Consider the following 23,781-nt stretch of genomic DNA (forward strand, 5'->3'; position numbering starts at 1 on the left):
GCATTGTCTAAATTTTTCAGCTCTTCATCGGCAATGGTGACGACACCATATGAGTGATAAATTCTCGAGACGGACGTTTAAAACATATTCAATCAATCGTGCCTTTCCCGGTCTTTCCGGCAAACGGAAGAACAATCTCCAACTCAATGTATTATATAGTAACCTATATTTCCTAACAAATCAAGATACAACTTATTAATTGTCTTTCTTAGAATATGTATTTGCCAACTGGCAGAAACAAAGAGCTCCCCCCCCCCCCATAGCACATGTATGTTGGAAACATGTTAATTTACTAATTAGTGACTAACACAATGGTCAAGACGTATCAATTTTGTAAACGTTGTACATCCGGTGAACGTAATACATTCGAGGTGTTTCCCCCCGAGCTTACCAGAAAGGCCCGAGATGTTGCGAGTGTGGGATTACAAGTTCATGAGAGTAAATATGCACTGCCCTCTATAACAGTAAATAACATTAATAAAGAGATGCGAATTAACAGGGGAAATGTTACTTGTACTCACAAGCACATTTATTGTCATACAAATAAGATGATTGTATAATTGTGATAAAACTGTAACAAAAAATACACGATGTAGCAAAAAAATGTACATATCAATATGGAGATTTTCAAAAACTTCGACGCCAATGCAAAATGAAAGTGTAATTTTCGCTGAAGTAACAATTAGAATGGCTTGTCATTTACACATGTAGGTTAAAACAGCGCTGTAATTTACATGTATGTAAATATGAAAATAGGAAGCAATATATTACAAAATGTGAAAATAATAAATATTGTGATATTCACTGTAGAATATATGAGTTCATCCTGAGAAACATTTCATTTTAATCATCAATCGAACCAATCAAGCAAAATACATCTATATCAATGTAATTAGCGTTGAAAGTTTCACAAATCACAAAGCAGTCACAATGGTTTGTAAATATACAACTATTTCATGATGACCAATACTACTTCTAGGCGTAATATTGAACAAGGCAGCGATTTCTGTGAGAATTTAGAATTCTACCGAGTAAATTCGGATACTATGGATTGCCTGTAACGACACCTTCACTTGGATGATTCATTGGAAACAAACGTTCTATCGAGGAAATTCGCGATATGGCCAGACGTCTGTTACATTATCTCAGGTGGAATATTGCTTTGATCACAAAACATGTAATATACTGGGATTCGGCTTCATTTGCACGTGTGCTTGTCGAGGAGCGTTTCGCAAGTTTTGCATTTTACGTAACAACACCAGATAAATTTGCATTCACATCGTTCAACTAATCGCACTACTTGAGTATTATAGCCACGCCCACAACACAGAAGGTCACAGCTGTCTGAACCCGACGACGATTTGTTACATTCACGTCCTTTCGTTCCCAGAATCCCTCTCTTTTTGTTTGCCTTGCAGTAGTTTGGTGATCTGTGGACGTAGACCAGTTCCATGTAAGATATGGGCACTCTTCTCTTAGTTTTCTCCGCTCTTTTTAACTTTCGCAAAGATCGTCTAGCAATTTGGATTGGCCTTTCGTACTTCTTCTTTATAGCGTCTCCTACGGACCGGAAGTCAGAAAGAGATTTCCAACATGTCTGAACTGCGCATGATCCCGAAACACCATGACAACGACACCTGAACTTCATGAGTTCTGCAACAATCTGTTGAAAAAAAGAAAGAAAAACAAACATTTAAAAAAAAAATTAAAACTGCAAAGTAGATGTCCAGAAAAAAAGATATTTTAGTGTGAATATAGTAGATACATGTATATACAAAGAAAGCGAGCGCTTTCTGATACATATCCATCACTACTGTTTTGGTCTTTGCTAAATTTTCTAAATGATCAATCAAAATTTAGATTACGTCCTTTATCTGTAGAAAGAAGAGAAACGTTTAATTTGCTTTAACAGACACCATCGCAAAAATATGTGGAATACTATTATTAGAGCGCCTCTATGGCAATTCTTGAAAATGTGGTGTTTGCGGATTCTGAAAATAAAGGTAAATTATTCAATTTATATAACGAAAGGGCATAGAACAATGTTAAATGATTTAAATCAAGATAAATGTTTATTGTTAAATAGTGATGTAAGTGACGTAAATCAAATTCAAATGAGTGGTAAATGATTAGAATCCAATCTTTCTTGCATTTGAGACGTTTTGGAAGAGTTATCCTCCACTGATGAAAAGAAAATATAATTTCCTGAAATATATGTTGTTGATAATCAAAGTTATTTCATAGTTGTATAAAGAGGAATGTATGAAAATATAATTTCTATCAAATATATTTTGATACCAGAGGCCTACAGGTCTTATCGGTAACCTGAGTATTAGTTCATAATATAACTAGCCCAAAGGCTATAAAATTTATAATAATTTTCCTTTTCTAAGCTAAATTATCTAAGCTAAACTCTAATAATCAGCAGCAGTATGAAACAAGATGTGTTCTTACATTACAAAAAATACAAAGGCACTGAAAGTGTCCATAATGAAGAAAGACTACATATTACGCTATATGAAAGGCGAAGATAACGAACAGTGATCAATCTCACAACTCCTATAAGCAATTCAGAACAGAGAGTTGGGCAAAAACGGACCCCTGGGTATACCATAAGTGGAATCAGGTGCCTAAGAGGAGTAAGCATCCCCTGTCAACCGGTCACACCCGCCGAGAGCCCTATATCTTGATCAGGTAACGGAGTTATCCACAGTCAAAATCAATGTGTCAAGAACGGCCTAACAATCGGCATGAAACACTATATATATATATATATATATATATATATATATATATATATATATATAACACTATATAACTATTCTGGACCCGCCCTAGATTATGAACCCTACCTTTGCACACCAGATATCACGAAATTCACAGTGTTGGCAAAGGGATATCTGCTCCTTCTAAATATCCATTAAGTTTCAATTTAGTATCAATAGCATTAAAGAAGATGTTACATATGTATCTAACGTTTTGCACATAAACACTATATGCCAATTTTGGTCCCGCCCTGGAGTCAGAACCTCTACCCTGGAGATCATGAAATCTACAATTTTGATGGAGTTCGAAATCGTCCTGGCCTTCATGACTGCCTTGGTTTTTCTTACAGATCTGCGGTTCTAGAGAAGAGTTTTGAAAATTGGTAAATATTTGACAGTTTTTGCCCCGTCCCTATGACCCCGCGGGTGCAGAATTGGAAGGGTAGTTACCAAGAAGAAGTTAGAAATGTTCAATTGTTAATGGGCACCTCACAACAACGGAAGCAGACCAATAGCAAAAGGTCCCCCGTTTCACTAAGGTGACCTACATCAGGCTTTTAGACTTAAATGTAAAATGCAAGGCAAGATCTAACAAGCTGTAATCAAAATCCTGTAAATTTCCATGGTGGATTATTTCTATTTGAGAAACTCTTCAAAACAATACCATGGTTACAAAAATTGAACCATCCATTTATTTGTTTATGAAATATGATCGTTATATATTGAATGCCTTGATGATATATTGTTCATAGAAAGTGAAAACGTATATTGCAAAGTGGTTCAAAATATCAATGCATGTAGATATTATAGCATGATACTGTCGCACTTAACTAACGAAAACGTAATCTTTATCACGTGACTTTCTGTTAAGAAGTAAGAAGAGATTAAGAAGAAAAATTAGTCTTGTTCACAATTACATGACGAATGATTACAGTAACGTTTATTTATGTTGAATAAAGAGACAAAGCCCTTGTTTGTATGCACAACACATGAACATTATCAAATTTTATATGTCTTTTGATTCAAAGGTTTAGATTCACAATCACTTTGTGGAAATGAGATTAAGAAGCCAAAGAAGCTATCTGCAAGATCACGAGTAATTCAACAAGAAAACAAAATAATAACAAAACGGGGATTATGTCATACAAAACATTAAAAGAAATAGCTTGTATCAAAGAAATTAACCCGACCCGCAAAGCATGAAACGATTCACATGCGCCGTGGTTTCCAAAGTGATGAATTGTCTAAATTTCATTTGCTATTTTCTGAGAGAGAGAGAGAGAGAGAGAGAGAGAGAGAGAGAGAGAGAGAGAGAGAGAGAGAGAGAGACAATATCGAGCTAACATTCAATGAAACTGATTAATGAAAATACATTTAGATTTTCAATGATTTTGCCTTTAATATTTTTACCAACTGTAGTGATATTCATTTCCTCATGAATGCACTACAGTTGTAAACCTTGCGCGAATGAATCCTGATAAACATTTTCGATTTTAACTCTTGGAAATCCGTACATACATGAAGACAGAATGTAAATTTAAAAATATACAAGCGTTAGTGCTTCAGTGAAACGTATGCCGCCGTGAAGACTCGCAGTTCATTCCCTCATGAATTTTCAAAAACGAAATTTATTAAAAGTAAACATAGCTTCGCTTATTCAGAAAAATCAACCAAGAAAGAATTTTGTGAACGAAATATTCATGTAATGCAAATTTAACAACAACAACCAAAAAAAAAAAAAAAAAGAAGAAGAAGAAAACCAAAAGGGGGCTTAGTATTCACATATTCTTCAACCCCTGTCCTTATTCAAGAGAAAGAGCACTTTGAAATATTAAAGACAAATTTCGATCATCTGATTTCTGGAGACATATGACCCATACTGTGAGTTTCCTCGACAATTGTTATCAATTCACAATATTGTACTAATGATCATCGGTGTAGATTCGATATCTACAGTCACGGTATCATCGATATCTTTTCCAACTAAATCATGAATGTCGTTTCAACATCTACAGTAACGATATCAAAGATTTCGATTTCCATCACAGTCATTGTATCGTTTCAACATCTACAAGCATGGTATCATCGATATATGTTGCGATATCTACAGTAACAGTATCATCAATGTCATTTCGATATCTATTGTAACAGCACAGTTGGTATATCGATATGTATGGACAAGGTTTCATATGGTACTTTTTAGATTTACTGGGTGGAAGTAAGCACATAATTTACAATATGACAACGGCATCATCGATGTGACGTCACATATCATCAATTTGATGTTACGTATCCTCGACATGCCGTCACGTATCATCAATGTGATTTCGATATTTACCGTAACGGTATTATCGATACCTTATAAGATGCCATTCACCCGCAGAGTGGATCATATAATTATATATGTACAAATATAATTGACGACGCTTAAGTGGCATCAGCTACCGGCATCATCATCTGTCTTCATTAACATGGATGTTCATCAAAATTCGTTATACAGAATACATATGAAAACAAGCATGAACTGTTGTAGAAAGTGTCTCTCTTATAAATACCGTTTTTACAATAATAACAAAATGTATGTTCCACATGTATTCAAGCATGTAAATGAAGTCTGAAGGTGAAAAAAGGCCCAGTTCATTTTGTCTTCGCTGAATACATTGTGAAAATCACTGTGCAACAACTATACGGTAGATAATTATATGAATGAATAATCAGATATTGAAAGATGGAATACTTGTTTGTGTGAATCGAGTGTGACTCACCCAACACGTCAGATTGGTGGGTTTTGTACAAATCCGGAAGGTTCACGCACATGTAACCTCTGATAATAAGGGTTCTGAAATTGTTCAGAATCTTCTGCCAATATATATCTCTTTCATGAGATTATGTTTGTTTACAATATGTCTTGCAAGAATTTTTAAGGGTCTTTCCCTAGTCAAATCAGCGCACTGATATTTATGATTGATTTGATAGTAAATCAGATAAATTTTCAACAAAAATATATTCATTTTAGATTCATTTCTGATTATTGTTTCTTTATAACTGCCTTTTGAATTTTAAAACAAAAAAATGTTAATTTTTTTGAAAGTATTTTTCTTTTGTTTTAGATATCCATAATCATGAATTTAAAATGGATACTAAAAATCCAATAAAACAAAGCGAAATGGCAAATCACTACCCTCGTCCCGTGTGTGGTTATGTTTATTTCAAAATGTTGCGGTGACCTCCCGCGTGTTTCTCATAAACAACAAAATATAAAATTGATCATATTCTACTTTCAAATTCTAAATCGACATATCGATACATCACGGATTTATTACCAACAAGAAATGGCATTGTTGATAAAGACAGGAAACGGTATGTCTTCTTTTCCTGGTGAACCACGTGACCTTCATCAGTTTGACGCGCGGATGAATACAATGATTCTAACTGTTCTAAAGTAATTTAAATATGCAGATAATTTAGTGAGATTAAGACATGATGATCAATACAATGTTGGAAATTCCTGTCGATTTTTTCCCCCAGGTAAACAACAATTCTAATCCCACTCGAAGCATGCATGCAAGGGTCCGCGGAGTGCAGTAATAAATAAATTAAAATTTCCATTTGTTAAATGCCTTTCGCACGCCTTGCGTAATTCGCACTTTTTGACAATAAGGGGCGGTTTTCGTAAGTTTCAAATTTATTTGTCTGCACAGATTAAACAAAAATTAAGAAAATGGATGATAACTCAATACGTGTTTCTGAAGACGAACAACCACCCAAATCCATCACACATCCACGTTCATCTTCATATGTGCATTCAAACTAATGTAATGATATATAGGTACATGTATACGTAATATGTAACTCGCTTTACATGCTCTCTCTCTCTCCATATCTCTGTCTCTCTCTCAGTCTCTCTCTCTCTCTGTCTCTGTCTCTCTCGCCCTCTCAGTCTCTCTCTCTCTCTCTCTCTCTCTCTCTCTCTCTCTCTCTGAATTATTACTGGTACATGTGTACGGTGACGCCTGATTATGATTATATAGTATACAATATAGTTAAATCTCTGTGAAATAATATTTAAATTATACTTTACTTTGTTAACAATACCTTCCAGGGCCCTTGGTTGGTCAATGAAATATCTTGTATTAGAATAATTTGCACTTCTATTGTTTTTGCCGGAGAAAGTCTGAATTAAATAGCGTTAACTATACATACAGTATGTACATGAATATATCGTCTGCAGAAATATGCCCTTGCAATGCAAAAGCAAACATATTTTAATTTGTAACCCTAGGCGCCTGCAAACTTAAATGGACAAGACGCTGGACCTAGATGAAGAAGCGAAGCCTTGTAGGATTGTATTAATCACGACATTACCCACAGATTACAGGAAGTTGAACAATTTGAACGGTGCAGAGTTACACATATTTCAAGAATAACAAATGCATAACGTTGGAGTTTGTCTTTATTCAATCGTGAATTTCCTTTTTATCCATCTTGTTCTATAATTATAAAACGTTTAGCGAAATAGGAACGATGCAGTTTAGTTCTAAAGGGCTTTTGGATACTCAGTTGCGTAAGATTTCATCGTTGAAATTACAGTAATTTGACTGTGTCTACAGCCAATTGCGTGTTTTCTACCCCAATAGATCATAAATTCGCCAATGTATAATTTAGAACCAGACAAACGAGCTTTCCCGGACGGAATAAATTTCCGAGCAAAACTATTGGCAGACGGGACTGTCGTTTTATTCAATAATTAAAACGAGTTTTATGGTTGCCTACTTTATTTGATCTTTGGTCTATTGTTGGCAACAAGCACATGATAGCACCCCTCACCTCTCTATACTGCAGAACATGAAAAGGGGTATACAAACAATATTCAAACTTCTATTCTCTATTGGTTGTAATATATTTTTTTATAACATACAAATTCAACATTAACGGAAGTTTAAAGGAAAAGAATATGGACATTACCGTTTTGTCTCGGAATCCTAATTATCATACAAATACGGGTAATCAAACATAGCGCCTCTGTGCCAATCTATCAAACAGGAGATGGATCGGGCCCAGAAAGGGGCCACACGAGAGGATACATATAATGTATCAATAGCAATATTTGAAATCATTCTAATTCACTGATGCATATCTCCCTTTTTGACCCTTACGAACTGCAACGTATAGAAACGGAGCAAAATAAATCTCCCCAAAGCCCTAATCAATGGTCTGAAGTTATCCTACTGGTCACCGATTGAGTCCGAATTATCGCCGTCTATACAGGGCTATTTTACGAGTATTTATAACTCTGTTAAATAGAAATATTTTCCCTTTCATCTTTCAAATTGACTTAGTCTGTGTCCCTGTGGAGCGATATGGGGATGAACACCGCATGCCTCCTTAGAAACGCGACGGCGTGTAAAATGTCATATTTAGCACCATACCAATAAACACTTGGGTTCTCTCCCCTATTATGAAAGCTCTTTTGTGCTTTTGATAATTTAACCTAACCCTTGGTGTTTCAGAAAAATACCTGAAAAGAGTTCAGATGTATTTGGTGATAGTAATATACATGTAGATGTGATATATTTGATTATGTCTTTTATTTGAATTCCGGAAATTATTAATAGCCTGTTAGAATCTATTTTATGAATGGCGGTGTAAATAGCGTTTTTATTCAAGATATGAATGACTTTGGTAGGACACATCAAAGGATTGCCCATATTTAAATATATTTTAATTTTGATTTTTTTTAAACCGACAGTGATTTTGTTGAAAAAACATTTCAAGTCTGAAATAGTTACTTGAATTTCTTATTTTCGTTGACCACAAAAACCATTTGTAAAACAGAACATTATAGAACCGTTTGATAATGTGTATGAGCATTAAAAAAGTCCTTAAAATGATAACACTGAAAAAGTCACGTATGAATATATGCAAGTTCAATTGAAGTTCAGTGAATGAAAAGAGCCATTTTTTTTTCCAAACTGTCTCATCCTATAAGTAACCACAACTATGCTTTGACCCGTAGCAGATGTGACACGTGTTTAGAGAGATGATTTGACGATACCTAACAAATACCTCGTTGTTCGATTCTATCTGGAGATCTTCAAACACTTCTGTAATTGTTCACCGATATATATCTCTCGTCTTCAACACTCTCTCATGTTTTTGACTACCCGTGCATTTGGATTTGAGCGGATGAGATCCTTCTGATCATTTCCACGTTTAAACAAAATGATAAATCGAACCCGACTGGTAAATTGCACGGAGATTAGTATTAAAATATCAGGAAAAAAGAAGACGAAAAAAAATGGTCGGTTGGTTTTGATATGATAGAATCTAATCCCATTCAGCCATCTCTTGTGATCTCTCTGAAACTGTCCTTTGTAAAAGATAGTTTTCACTTAGAAAAAAAAAAACCTTAAGACTTTCAGACAGTCTAATGTATTTTCCTAACAAGAAGAGTATTGATGAGATTTCAGACCAATTAACGACCCCGTATAGAATTTGATGATGTTGCGAAAAAATGTAATACATGTATGTTCATAATTGTTCAATCGTCCGACGGACGACGGCAATTTTCAATGTAGGAAAATATACGTGTATGACTGAATCGCGTCTATTTATGCCATATATGTATCGAGATTTGATTCCTGAACTAATTACGTTATCTAAGCAGGAACTCATCCACAGTCTTAGATAACATCAAACTGCGACAATGCTTTTAACTGAGAGTATCTCGAATTGAGTCTGAATGTTTAAGTGGTCCCCCAGATGACAAGCAGCCCCTATCTAGGAATGATATACGTACTGCAATTCTCGTTACACAGACATCATCAGAAACGAACCCCCTTTCTTTCTCCACGCTGAATATGATATCAGTTTCTTAACAAAACAGATAATTATATGTATCGGATTGACCCAGGAACGGTAGCATTCGGGTGTCAGGTTGTTCTAACGAGGAAAAGGCGGACAATCGAGGGTACTATTAGGACCTTAATCACAAAATCCCAATCTGTTCCGGCGGACCGCCTCTCCGATATTTTACCCTCCTCGCATTTCACGGTATTGTTGCCCCCTGTTCTCGGTAATTTATTGCCTGGATTTATATTTTCTCATGAAGATTTTTGTGTAAGAAAATTTGAACTCAATGAAAATTTGTAAATACTGTAATCCCCTGCAGAAAAGAAAATACCACAGATTTCTTGCTTTAAGGTGTTTAATTATAAATTTAATACCATCGCGCCAAAAGATTTACACATAATTTCTAATTTCTTCTGACAAAACTGTTTTGCCACATAGTTAGGTTTCGTCGTGTGATATCACGAAGTGTTAAAAGGGCTACGTCGTAATTTAGGGTCACACCTTACTTCATTGAAAATTAAATAAAAAAATAAGATACGAGTTTGCTAGCGATCAGAAACTAAGCACTGACTGCATAGGAACACTTCGTGATGTTATTGTGAATGTGTATTGTCTGAAACAGTGGAACATCGCTGTCCGGACACAGCGCAGCCCGGACAGTCATAACGACTTTCTATTATGAATACACTGTACAATCTTCATGATTTCAATTAAATCATTCCTCCAAGTTCCATTTACCAACGTTACAACAGACAAATGATGCATCTAGCATAGAAGCCATTGAACGTCTTTTGCCATGCAATGCATTGCTACACTAGGGAAAAAAAATGAATCTCGTGAGACTTTTTATTACTGATTCTGCCGTAGAAATTCTTAACGTGGAATAAGATAAAATTCATTCAAAGATCTACTTTTTTTTCATGAGATATACTTGTTCCAGGTGGAAGAAACAAAACCATCAAGATTTTATTACACATTGAAAATGATAGGATTTCCCATTAAAACACCACTCATTGTGTTCTTACATTCGATGCTGAATATCTTCTTTATGAACGAAAATGACCAGATCAAGGATATCTTTATTGAAAAGAAAAATTGCTTCTGTAATGCCAGTCATGAGTGCAAAATTGTGACTAGCTTTGTAAAGGAGGGGTTTTGTACACAGACCATACAATTAATGGTGGTGTAGTGTCATAAAATGCAAGTCACATTTTCTGTGTTACCTTGACCTACATGTAGTTAACTCAAATACCATAAATGTCTTTCCTCTGAAGAATTTCCAATCACATATTTACTACGCAATGTGATGGAAAATTATATTCAAGTTTTTCTGTCGCAAAATCTCTAAAGAAAATGTAGAGGTCGTTATTTCGAGATGACCTTGACCTTTGAGTCCTCTTACCTATCAGTAATCTTTTCCTGATCGTAACATACTTAAACAAACATTTACTATAAATAAAGCATGTATAATAAATAAAAAATCCTTGTGATATCACGTCAGATAAGAGTTAATGAACAGGAAGTGAATAGTCCACGTTCACGCATCCTTAATCGGGGCCATCCTTACCCCCCCCCCCCCCCCCCCCCCTGCAATACACCCCTTCTTAATACACTATAGAATTAATCACATTAACTATTGACAACTCCGTCATAATTCAAAATACATACGCTGTAACGTACCTGCAGAACTGTAGCTCTGTAAAAATGTTGTGACGGAACAGATATTTTTTACAAAGAGCTACAGTTCTGCAGCTAGCTGTAAGGTAGTCTATCAAAGAAATTCAAGATTGACATCAAGTATAAAGGCAATGGTTGTAACAATAAAATCATCAGATATATTCCTCATACAATTACATACACGTAAGCGTTTGGAATATTTGAAATATGATAAAAGATGCATCGTTTCTATCTTTGACTATATATTCATTTTCAAGGTTCCCCCCGAATGAAGTTTTGTGTACGACATGACCTGAGTTGTGAAAATGTATCAGCGGTATTTAAACGTTATGCCTAAGAAGATAGATAGAATTTGCATCCATTCTTGTATGCACGCAAGTATTATATATAATTTGATTTCTGCATAAAATATTATTTTGACTCAAAATGTGTTTGATATATTTGAATTTTGAAAATTTGAACAAAGACATGCATGATATTAGAGATGTTTTCTAACAGACGCTGTGTTAAACATCCTATAGGAAAAATCGAATATCAAGAAATATTTTACCCTCTGGTAAAATAAAACCGCTTAAAACTACATAAACTAATTTAAGGAATGCATTTTTACTATATTGCATAAGTTGAAGTTGATCTCTTCCAGACAACTCGCGCTTTCGGCAATTTTATGACATAAACACCGTATTTTCATTCTGTACAGTGGGACGTTTTTTCGGAAGTGTAATTACTTTTACCTATTTTGCGTGGTATTATAATGGTTTTCATGGTGATATCAGATTTTCGTTTCAGTCACCTTGAGAACAGGATATTTAGACACCTGTCAAGATTATGGCATATTTCCTTGTCAATACGTATTTATCAAATGATATAATTAATCGTAGAATTGTACCATTTTCCTCGATATGATGTTTAAAGGATTCGGTATATGGGTGGATAGATGTAAAATTCTAAACCAGTTTCTGACAAGAACGAATTTCATCCTTTCAGAGTTCAAGAAAGAAAATCAAACTTCGATGAATCGTGGGTATTTTAAACAAATATGATGTTCCATTTTTTTTTAATAAAAAAAGATAATAAAAAGCTTAATTTACCTTTCGTCCCACCTCGTTGTTATGGAGATTCATTCTATTGCGGATGTTGGCAGACTTTTCATTTCGTATCGCTTCCTCCGCGTCCACAAATTGTCGGCTAAACTGAATTCCGTATTTAACATTGTCACTGCATCCGCCCCATTTCCAGCCCTCCACAGAATGTTCGCCTTCACGTACACTCACATCGCACGTGCATGCCGTTAAATTTCCCGCCGTGCACGCTTTCGTCACAGAATGCACGACACCGGCACTTAGAATTGAGTATATAAAAGCTGTCTCTCTCGTACCTAAAAAATAAAATATTTTTGATATATGCTGAAATTCAATTTTAAAACATATCATTGTAACTGTTTTTCACCTAATTTACTGCATTTCAGTAAGGTTAAGGGAGGAAATTGCCGATGCGCTGTGAATTATGAACAGTAAGCACACAAGCATTACAGGATTTTATTGTGTAGGATGACAAACATTATCCATCAAATTGACCACAAACCGCGGAACAGGAGTAGATTGGATTACCAATATATAAACATGTCAAGATACTTTGACAAAATGAAGGGTCAAAAGTAAGGAAATTGAGAACATAATTAAAATCTGGTCTAAGATCGACATCAGTTTAGTCACTCCCGATACCCTGGAAGTTCAGTTCAGCGAAAAATAGTATCTATAGTATTTAAAACTACTATAACGGAAACAAGTGATATATAGAGATGTATAGGTTTATTTTTTTCCACGTGATGTCGTGTATATATCTTACTTATATGTCTTATATTACACTGTCTATTTTTCTATTCTTCATTAATCTGTCTGTGGATATGTTGTAGACAATACCACAGTGTAAACTAATCATTTGGCACTAATTAATTGTGCTACTCTGTCTAAAAGAAAGAATTTATAATGATAATAATAATTATTATTATTAATTATTAATTAATGATAAATTATTATTATTATACACGTATTTTGTACGCAATACAGTGCAATAGCTTGAGTGGTGTATATGCTTCCAATATGCAAGAAGAAAATAAACCTGATATCCATCAAAATAAATTGAGATCACACTTTCAGAACCCGGATCGTGTTAACTATATAACATTTCTTATGACATGCTGGGTTTTGTAATACAATGTTCCTATAAATCTTTAAAAAAAATTAAAGCAAGGGATGGCATTCCCTATAAAGTAGGCCGTTTGTTATTTTGTGTTAATTCCCTAATCTTCCGCTAAAGTTGATCTTAACACTGCGATCGTGGTGTCTGGCACCTTAATTTATGCTAATCTCTCTTGATCCCGTGAACTCGTTCTATGTTAACTTTTCGCTATTTATCAGCGCTTTCGACAGTAAGCCTTCTACGCGGCTCCAGCCAAACTTTATGTCAAACCTGCTACCCGGAATATGGACCGGTTAAGCTGTCGTAATACCGAAATAATAAACAAGTGAAATTAACATTTTTGGTTTCAAAGCTAGGTCGCTCAGTCGCCAGGGTATGGGTTTTCATCTCGATTACACATGTTGCTTGAAACACAAATCTTTATGAATGCAATACGGCGGAAACAACTTTTGAAGGTTTCCGTAACTAGCACTATATTCCGTATAATGAAGAATGGGATAATGCCAAGATACTCCAAAGGTCATGTATAATGAAGAATGGGATAATGCCAAGATACTCCAAAGGTCATGTAATTCTGGTCTAGAGGTTATAAAATCTTTTTGAGCACGTTTTTTTTTTTTCATACTCAAACTCTACCTCTGTGCTGTAAATCGTATTCATACTCAAAAGTGAAGGTTATAAAACTTTTTATAAAATCATTCTCACACTCAAATGGAATACATGCTCAGGATTTTTCGATTATGTTTCGAAGCTTGCTCAGAGTTGTACTCAAAAAAAACAACACAAAAAAAAAAAAATGACTGAGTTTGAGTACGGTAAAGGTCTTATAACCCCCAGGCCTGGTATACATCGTGCACATACATATATTATCACTTGTGCAAAAGTAAAAAGAGGGAGATTAACTGAATACAATGTATAAAATACAACCAAAGCATGCGCTGTAAATCGAAGCAGATACTTTTCTGGGAAACGGGTCATCCTGTTCAGACAGTGTTGTCATATTCAATAACAAGCGAGGAACAAATACGATATGCATCAAGTGAAAATGAATGCATATTATATTTGTATGGAGCATATGTTAACCAATATCATTTTTCGAAAAGCATTCCTCATGGTAATGGTTACAGACTCTTCAGAAAGTTCTTTACATCAATTTCTTTTGATTTTAGGTTGATATAGCATTTAATTGGTACCGACCCGTTTGGGAATTTTTACCGTTAATTTGCCCTATATCAAAACCTCGCGTTTGTATCGGTAGTAGTTTTTAATTTAAGTTTCTTTTTGAAGATGGGTAATGCATGTCACATGGATGAGTATTTTGGATGAGAGGAACAGAACCAGAGAATGGATGGTGTATCAAACAAGGGGAAAGGCATAGATATAGTATTATATCAGACAACGGGACATGTATACAGTTTGTTCTACCAACTACTATACAACTAAACACGATCGCATCTTCACAATACAAACATCACACCACACCGATAATATGATCCACCCATTGTAAGACGTAGTTTACTGAAGACAAATTTCGAGATCCGCCTATTGTGGTAGGCGTGTGAACTTGTTAAGGGGTGTTTGTTGTCTGATAATGGCTCTGATTTCGTTTCGGGGTGGTCTACCCTCCAAAGCTTTTGTCCTTAATCCACCTCTGTCAGATATCACTAGTATATCAGAGACCTAGTGATTTATACCCACAGCTAGTCCCCTCTCTGTTTTTGGAACGTTATTTCAAAGGAAGCTTGAAGGCTGTTCTATTCCTTTAAATGTTCACAGGGAAGATAACATTATCTATCTACTAGCTAAACCATTTAGAACTTTGCAAGGACTTAAAATCTTTAAAAGTTTGTAAAGAATTTGTATAGACAGATGTACACAGTCGTATCACAAGAAATATGTGATACCACGATTTAACTTATCTGTTAATTATCAAAATAAGTTTTACTTCTTTTTATTAGAGTACTACCAAAACAAGGACATATTAAGTCAATGACCCAGCATTGTCTAAATCTTCATTATAAACCCATATCGTTAGATATAAATACCTATAAGTAAACAAACAAAATGTACATAAGCTCAAACACATAAATGTGTATAGACAACATTTTGTTTTCAATTTCTGAATTGTAATATATAATCTTTTTTTTTTTTATCATTATATTTTCTTTTACAGGGGAATTTGGCGATTTTCATATTTACTAAAACTACGTAATCACACACAAAATGATAATTAGTTTAAAATTATGCAAAAAATATTCCATGTATATACATTATACGTATGCATCAAATTATTTTTCCAAAAAAAAAAGGTGTTATATCTTGGAGTAAATATAAAATTTCTTCAACTAATTGCATTAAATCAGTGGTGTTGAGCAAACTTAATAAAACAAAAAACCGCAAGATTTCTGATTCTATTTTATCATACATCCTCATAAAATCCTGCAGTACATATGTTCTGCAGAAATTCTCCCATGCCTACTGTGTATCCGCCTGCACATTGTTCAGCTCTCCTTGCATAATGCTGATCAGATAACGATTTCTCTCCTTAATTTCTCTCTGAATTAGATGAAAATCAAATTACTTGTCAAACGGTAACATACAAGCTCTAATAAGAACCACGTGCTTTCGGGAGCAACTTTCCGTCAAATCACAAAAAGAACAAAGTTATGAAAATATTCATGTTAGAAAAAACTAAAACCGTTATCAAACCGCCTGAAATTGTTTCCTGCTGTGATTAATGGAAAGGAATGAGATGAAATCAACATGTATCATCTTTGCATTTTATAAAAAGGAGATGCATCTAAGATATTTCAAGCACATAATATTGTTATGATAAAGGAGAAAATTAAGACATTGTTATAGTGATTATGAAGAAAACATCTTTGTACGCTCTTCAGACTATTGGTGAGGAAAAATATCAAAACATCCTTTGACCATCTAACGAGATATATTTACATGATAAGCTCCGATGAAATTTATGGATTTATATTTTACTGCAATTCAAACACTTTCTGGGAGATGAACGCTAAACTAAACTTTCATCATAAATTCTAAGACCTGTGAACCTATACATTAAAATGATATCTCTCGTTGATAACAGGTCGAAAAAAAAAATGAAAGATATATTTTTTGCTTTTTTTATCCTCAAGAGTTATTTCTTATAGAAAGGGAGTAAATATGTATTTGTGTATATATACAAAGGACGCACAGAGAACATAACACTTTTGTTAGTGATATTATTTTAGTATTTTCTCTTTGATGGACAAATGTTACGCAATTTTCTGTTTAAATAATAGCAGTCCAGGAATTACGTCATTGCATCGTACAAAAGACTCTGCTTTACTTTGAAAGTGATAGACCCCTTTCTTCGCTGTTGTCTTTTAGGAAGAGATAAAAAGATCTAGAATTTCCGAAAACCTCTTCCCCTTACCTTTTCAAAGTCGGTGTTCTCTCGAAGAAACACATGCATAGGTACTATTATCGTCGACCGATAAAACGTTTTTCTTCAGCAAAGATTGCTTGATTTTCTTTCACAAAACATTGCAAAAAGTCTTTGCAAATTCAACATTCCAGCATTGGATTTCATTCTATTTCATGCACTAACCATGATTTCATTTCTTTCAGTAATACAAGAAACTTTGTGTTTCTTTCAGATGCTGAAACCATTTCCAATGAATTAAACGTGTCCCCTCTTACAAAATTTTTCTCAATTCTGCAGAATTAGTGGTACTTCCGCCCGTAATTTGTTTTACTTTAGTATACACCAATAAATAAATAATCCATTCTTTTTCTATACAACAGATCGCCATAAATTCGGTTTTATTTTCATGGGTCAGAGTGAAAATTGATAATAATCTTCTCTTACAAAACGTTACCAAAGATGATGAATTTTCGGAAAGCTGTTTCTCCATTCTATTTCATGCATCACTGTTTGGGAAATTAAAACGTTTTATGACGACAATTGCAAACCGAATATGAATAGAGTTTTATTGAGAAGGATTACCTCTGCTAACATTCGCACACTAATGAGAAACAGATCAGTCCACGAATCATTTAACTTTTATATCTACACCAAAGAGAAGGCAGCTCATTATCGTGTTCAATTTACCGCGTATGAATTTAATGTCAGTCACAGACAAACGACACCAGCTCATTTCGAATTGTGAATGTAAATGTCAAATTCGCGAATGTTTTACGATTTAAAAAGTTGCAAGAAGCGCTCCTCCTATACAGGATAATGCTTTCTCATCCTCCACCCGAGAGCTGGAGAAATATCCCAGGTCCATGCTAGGTCACATTATGATTGTCCCTACTGCTTTTTCGTAACACGGAAACTGGAAATACCCATGGGCGTTTTCTTTAGAGTATTTGGGAACCAAACACGAAGGATCACCTGGAACTATTTTTAGCGTATAGGGGTATCAAACACGAGGAATCCCTCGGGACTTATATTTCGTCATATTAAAGACCCAAACGGGAGAAATCCCTTGGAACTTTTTTTCAGGGTATTAGGGATGAAACACAAAAAATCCTCTGAAACGTATCTTCAGCGAATTTGAGGACCAAACACTCCATAAACTTTTTTTAAAAAAAAAGGGATATGGGGAATCAAACACCGAAAATCCTTTGGGACTTATTCTAACACACATGTATTAGGAAATCAAAAATGAGAAATTCCTTGAGTACTTGTCTTAGCGTATTAGGGAATAAAATAAAACCCGAGGAAACACGGGAAAGGGGAACCTGATGCAAAATGTACATTTTGCACATCTCTTTAGCATAGCGTGAACGTCCATCCGCCATTTGCTGGTCTGTTCATCTGTGCCCCCAGGGAGCTTGTCCAGACTATATTTTACTTTCATTTCGTCTCTGGCCCTCATGTCTCGCTTACATGTATATACCGACGATGTGCAGTGACTGTGTTTTCAGATCAGTCTCACTTAACCACAATGCTTTACTTAACAGTGTATATTCTCTTCACTTTCATCTGTTGTTTAAACTTCATTCATAACGTTGACCTTGAGTAGGTTATACACAACGATATCATTGAAAACTAGCCCACATCCCTGTTTTCTTTCGTCCAATCTTTTTCTTACTCTGTCATGACTTGACTGTGATGTACAGTGCACTTGATAAAAACGCAATTCATAGGTAAAAGAATTCATTGTAGTATCAAATTTTTTACCAAATCTAAAATGACATTTTTGCAACAAAATCGAAGGTGTCACTTGATGAACCATCTTCAACTTCTCCGGTTTCAACAAAATTATCCGAGAATGTGTTTAAGGTGGACTAAGGCATAACAAATTCATTTATCTTCATCAGGTTTCATTTTCCCTCTCGTCGAGCTTGATCTCACACACTCACAGTGTCTACCAATACCATTCTCTCACCAGAGGGGGTTACGCTACGCTCCGAGTGAAGCTTGCGTAGGGCGCCCTCTGGTGAGAAATTGTACCAATACATACAATACTGTTACGTAGTTGGCGAGAAGAAACCTTGATCGAAGGCTGAAAGGTCAAGGTCAAAATGTTTTTTTAGGCTAGACTAAATTATATGTCAGTGTTATAAGGAGCATAGGGTTTCCATGTTAGGCAGAATATAACAAAGATTTAGACATCTTTTTTGTTAGCTCGCTTGTTGGTGGGGCTGTATTGAATGACTGCGTGATGCCTAGTTCCATTTGCACTGATAAACAATTGGACCTTTTTGAACTGTACACCGTCAAACATAGCTAGTGTCAAGCACAAACCAATATACATGCATATACAATCAAATGAATGCTATGGCTAACGAATGAAATATCTTTGAGATTTACACTGTTTTTTCTACTGTTTTCATTTTTCTAATTCAAAATCGTGGTGATAATTTTACATGGTGTGATAAAAGGTAACAGTTTTACGATGTTTTGAGAGTTTGATCTACAATCGCGTCTCGGTGTATTACGTCTGCTATCAGTAGCTGTAAGAGATTAATTCCCGCCAAAGGACGCAGGTCGTCTGCTAGAAGTAAGTGTCGCGGGGTTGCCAGTCTCGTAAATTTACTTGATTATATTGAAGCGAGTCTTATTTACATAACAACTGATCCCCATATTCAACGAACTAGATAAATGAATTCCTTCAGCTTTCAATAAATAAAAAATGTACCACCCGAAACAAACACCTAAGGTGAATTATTTTCAACAGCGGAGGGATATGGCGGCAAAGAGATGCCAAAAAGGAAGACCCAACGATGACACAGGTCAATGAGTTCAATTTTGTTCACGCCTGATTAATTTATGCAAATTAGCTATTGATGATGGATAAAGTGAACGAAAGTTGGAGATTGAAATGCATAATATTAATCACGCTCATTTAATTCTGAAGTGACAAGGCGGATTTTAGAATCTGATACAAGTTGATTTTAACTGTAGTTTCATGCTACACGTGAAATTCCTTGATGGATGACATTCTCTGCTCGCAATTGAAAGCATCCTTATACATTATTTGAGTAACTTCATTATGATATTCCACTACCTTATTTGTTGTTTGGGGTTGATTAAAGTTGACGGAGTAGAAAAAGACATACATATTTACTAGAGATGCTAAAACGTAAAAAAAATTATAAATATATATAACCACGTACAGTGCACATACAGTCGGGGAATCAGCTAGGCCTTGTTTTAAACAATAGAGCTAATTAATGTGAAAGTAATTAAAATCATTAAAAAAGAAAGTCAAGTTGTTAAAACTTTTTATACACTTGCATACAAAGGCTCAAAATATTTGGCACAATTCACCTTCTAATAAAACTTGAGAAATTGCTTTTATGGTCAATTTGTCGCTGTACACAAGAATGACAAGTCAATATATAATGCATTTCCTACATGGCCCCGAAAAGCAATATTTGGCTGATACAAACAGAGACCAAGCTTTCACTGCATGGAGACATTCCTCAACAATCATCATTTTGTTGCGCAGGAGTCGTTACTCGGCTGGCAGGTGCGCGGAAGGGGGGAGAGACGAGCGCCAGCGTGGACGTTTATTGTCCCTTTCCACCAGCCCCCAATTCAACAGAACAGCATTTAATGTCCGAAATATTCTACATCAAAGATTCGCAACCCGGGGACTCGAGAACCCATGTTTGTTTTAAATATCAGTGAAGAAAAAAGTGGTCAAATATGTTTTTATTGAAAGTTGAGAAAGTTTAAATAGCTGGAATACTTTGTCTATTCGCAAGCAAATAAAAGTTCCTTTTATCCCAATACTTGCAATTTTTTTTCCCATTCGACTCTGACAGTAAGCATATAAACAGTTAGCTATCACCCCCACCCGAGAGGTAACAGCGTGGGAAATGTAGCATATACAAATGTATATACAGTGTATTTATCTCCATGCATTGTACCTGAGGATCTAAAATGATTTTTTTTCTGAGATATCTTACAAATATGCTACATGTTATTTACAAATTTCTTTATTTTCGAGATAATGATATCTTTTTCCAATATTCAGAAAATCATATGATTACAACTGTCATTTTTCATGTCGCCTGCCTCCTGTAGTCATGAGGTTAACAAACCTGAATTCGCACAACATGAAGATGTTTATTATGCTCTTTCGGTTCTTTAGAAGATTTTTAAAGACTATTACTACATCCTCTTATGTAAATTTTTCAACCCCTACTGTGGCACCGCCATAACCCCAGGGTCTAGGGTATAAAAAGATCGTATTGTCCGGTTTTTCGTGGACCGACTGTCTGTTTGGAATCAAGCGTTTACACAAAGCAACTGAAAGCGACCCACAGCGTGTAACTTTACTACACGTAATTATAACTCAAAGGAAATTCTAATTATAACATATATGATTTGTATACAACTATATAAAATTACCTTTCCTTAATACATGTCCAAATATGGAATAATTTGAACTAAGTGTGCAATTCCATCTTTCGTTACGAAATTGCGCCTGACATTCGTAAATTGCTTTTTTGGCCCCCTCTCTTACGCTTCGCAGCGCCTGGGGGTTCTGTACACATAACGTCTTTTGTTTGTCCACCAGTCCAGGGAAATTGCTGCAGAAAGTATCTTTTGGTGCTGTTACCGAAGACACGCCAAGGTACCTAAAGATAAAAAATATTTCATCAAAATGAAATTTCCGATGTTTTGCCCTTGATATCTTTACAAATTATAGTGACAAGTATTTCCTTATAAATGCGTTGCAGTTGTAAACAACGCGTATTGATCTTGATAAATATAGTGCATGCGTATGTCTATTTCAACGGCTGGATATAAGGGGAAAAAATACGTTTTTGAAAATACAGGAGCGCATGAATTGCAACGCTTCGAACCTGCGTACTTTTACACGAAGGGCTACCGCTTCTTCAAGTTTGCCGACATGAAGCATCAAAGATTATACGCCAACATATTTTCAAAAATGAAATTTATTTCTTAAACGAATGACGGTTTTAAGATATTGTTTTAAGACTGTTGAAACATTATCACATATAACGTTATAAATAATACTAAAAATTCCAGCCTTTATAATGATAAAAGAAACACCCCTCCCAAATCATGAACATTTACAGAAGCCTGTTATAAATTAAAACGTCATTACATAATACAACTTATACATGCTATCCTGAGATATTTGCCAAATCTTTAATGAAATTTCAAAACTGATGTAAAATCCCTGAAAATTATTTCCATGTACATAGAAACTTCATATTTATCTACATCGATCGAGCATGCTTGATAAGATCACCACAGTTACTTGTCGCGGTGCATCAAAGTTCTCTTGTGACATGTGCTAAGTGCACGTTTTGAAATTAAGATATCATGCACACTGTAAATTGCATTCACGGTTATGTAGACACTGAGTTTATTTGTGTAAAATGTTATTGTGAAATGCAGATAACAAATGTATATTTTCGTCAAATACATGGACACATTAACAAATCAATTTCCATTGCTTGTAAGCCGAGCCCATGCTGAAATTATATTAATGATGTCAGTCGACTGCAGACCGTGAATTCAAAATGATTGCGTTTTTGTTCCGTAAGAAAGTTATAATTTTCCTTTAAAAAGGTAAATGTGCACATTTGATATGCACAGGGTGTATTTTTACGTGCATTTATTTGCGAGTTTTTATTTTTCTAATTTTCGATGCATCGAGTCGAGAAAACTTGTCAAATTCCGGGACAACAAGCACAGATCTTCAATCATTATCTTTTGCATAAAAGTGAATTAGCCGTGTCTAAATATGCGAAATAAGGTTTCCAGTGACTTACTATATATCTCCATACTAAACACCTGTTATTCATTAACGTTACGACAAACACATCAACTGATAAGTAAAATGTACGCTGAAATACATAGGTTCTTCAGCGAAAAAAACCCCCTTACATTGGTCTCTAGTATCACTTGCAATCAAAAAATAAACACTTGGTGCAGAAAATTTATAAAACAACGATAGACATAAGCACACAAGCGAAACTCTGCATATTTCACTTTATTCCGATCTCCATACCCGCTACAGTTGATGTCAAGAAAGATACAAATTAGTCCTCCAGTGTCAATTATTAGCACCCGAAATGTGACTTAAAATATATTAAGCCCTTACACGCGTTGTCAGTTTACCCGTAAATTGTCAAATTTATCAACTTGAAACCATTCATGTTAACGATTAATGATTTCATGTTTTGCCAGCACCCTAAGGGCTGGGTAAAACGACTGGGTCGACAAAGTGAAGAATTTCCGCACGAGACGGGTAAACAGGGTACTTAGCAATAAGAGGCCCTATACACGCGCTCACGTGCCTTAAATTATTCGGCCCCAAAAAGAAAAAGAAAAAGAAAAAGAAGACCCTCACAAATTGTGTATTTTGTTATTTTTTATTGTTGCGAATATTCAAGAGATCAATCAAATAAACCTATTAATTATAGTTATTGATTGTTTTGACGTTTAGACGCCCTATGAAAATTCATATTTCTTGAAATTCTTATCTAAAACGCAACAAAAACATGCACCAGTCTGACTTCTAATTGATTCTGTGTACTGGTAATTTTGATGTTAAATAAATTTACCGAAATCAATAATGATAATGAAAATATTACTCATAATAATGATAATAATAATCATACTAATTATAAATGATACTTACATCCAATTCCCGAAAGTATATGACGGTGAAATAAACATCCAGCCCAATAGAACAAATTGTGTTATGCAAGTGAAAGGCTTGACAGATTTCCTACTCATCGTCATCACGTTAAAGAAATCCAGTGTTTAAAACAATTAATATCCGCGAGC

General features: G+C 34.9%; 1 protein-coding gene across 1 annotated transcript; it reads right to left on the bottom strand.

Annotated features, from left to right (window-relative positions):
• Window positions 1-492: 492 nt before the first annotated feature.
• On the bottom strand, window positions 493-23,772 carry LOC125653848 (protein Wnt-16-like). The gene is made up of 4 exons (XM_048883525.2): window positions 23,633-23,772; window positions 21,364-21,593; window positions 12,386-12,672; window positions 493-1,663 (listed from the first exon to the last, which is right to left on the bottom strand). The coding sequence occupies exons 1-4, from the start codon at window positions 23,734-23,736 to the stop codon at window positions 1,199-1,201; spliced, it is 1,086 nt and encodes a 361-aa protein (XP_048739482.1). The 5' UTR covers window positions 23,737-23,772; the 3' UTR covers window positions 493-1,198.
• Window positions 23,773-23,781: the final 9 nt, after the last annotated feature.

This window comes from Ostrea edulis, chromosome 7 (genome assembly GCF_947568905.1).
Source record: "Ostrea edulis chromosome 7, xbOstEdul1.1, whole genome shotgun sequence".
Taxonomy (NCBI): domain Eukaryota; kingdom Metazoa; phylum Mollusca; class Bivalvia; order Ostreida; family Ostreidae; genus Ostrea; species Ostrea edulis.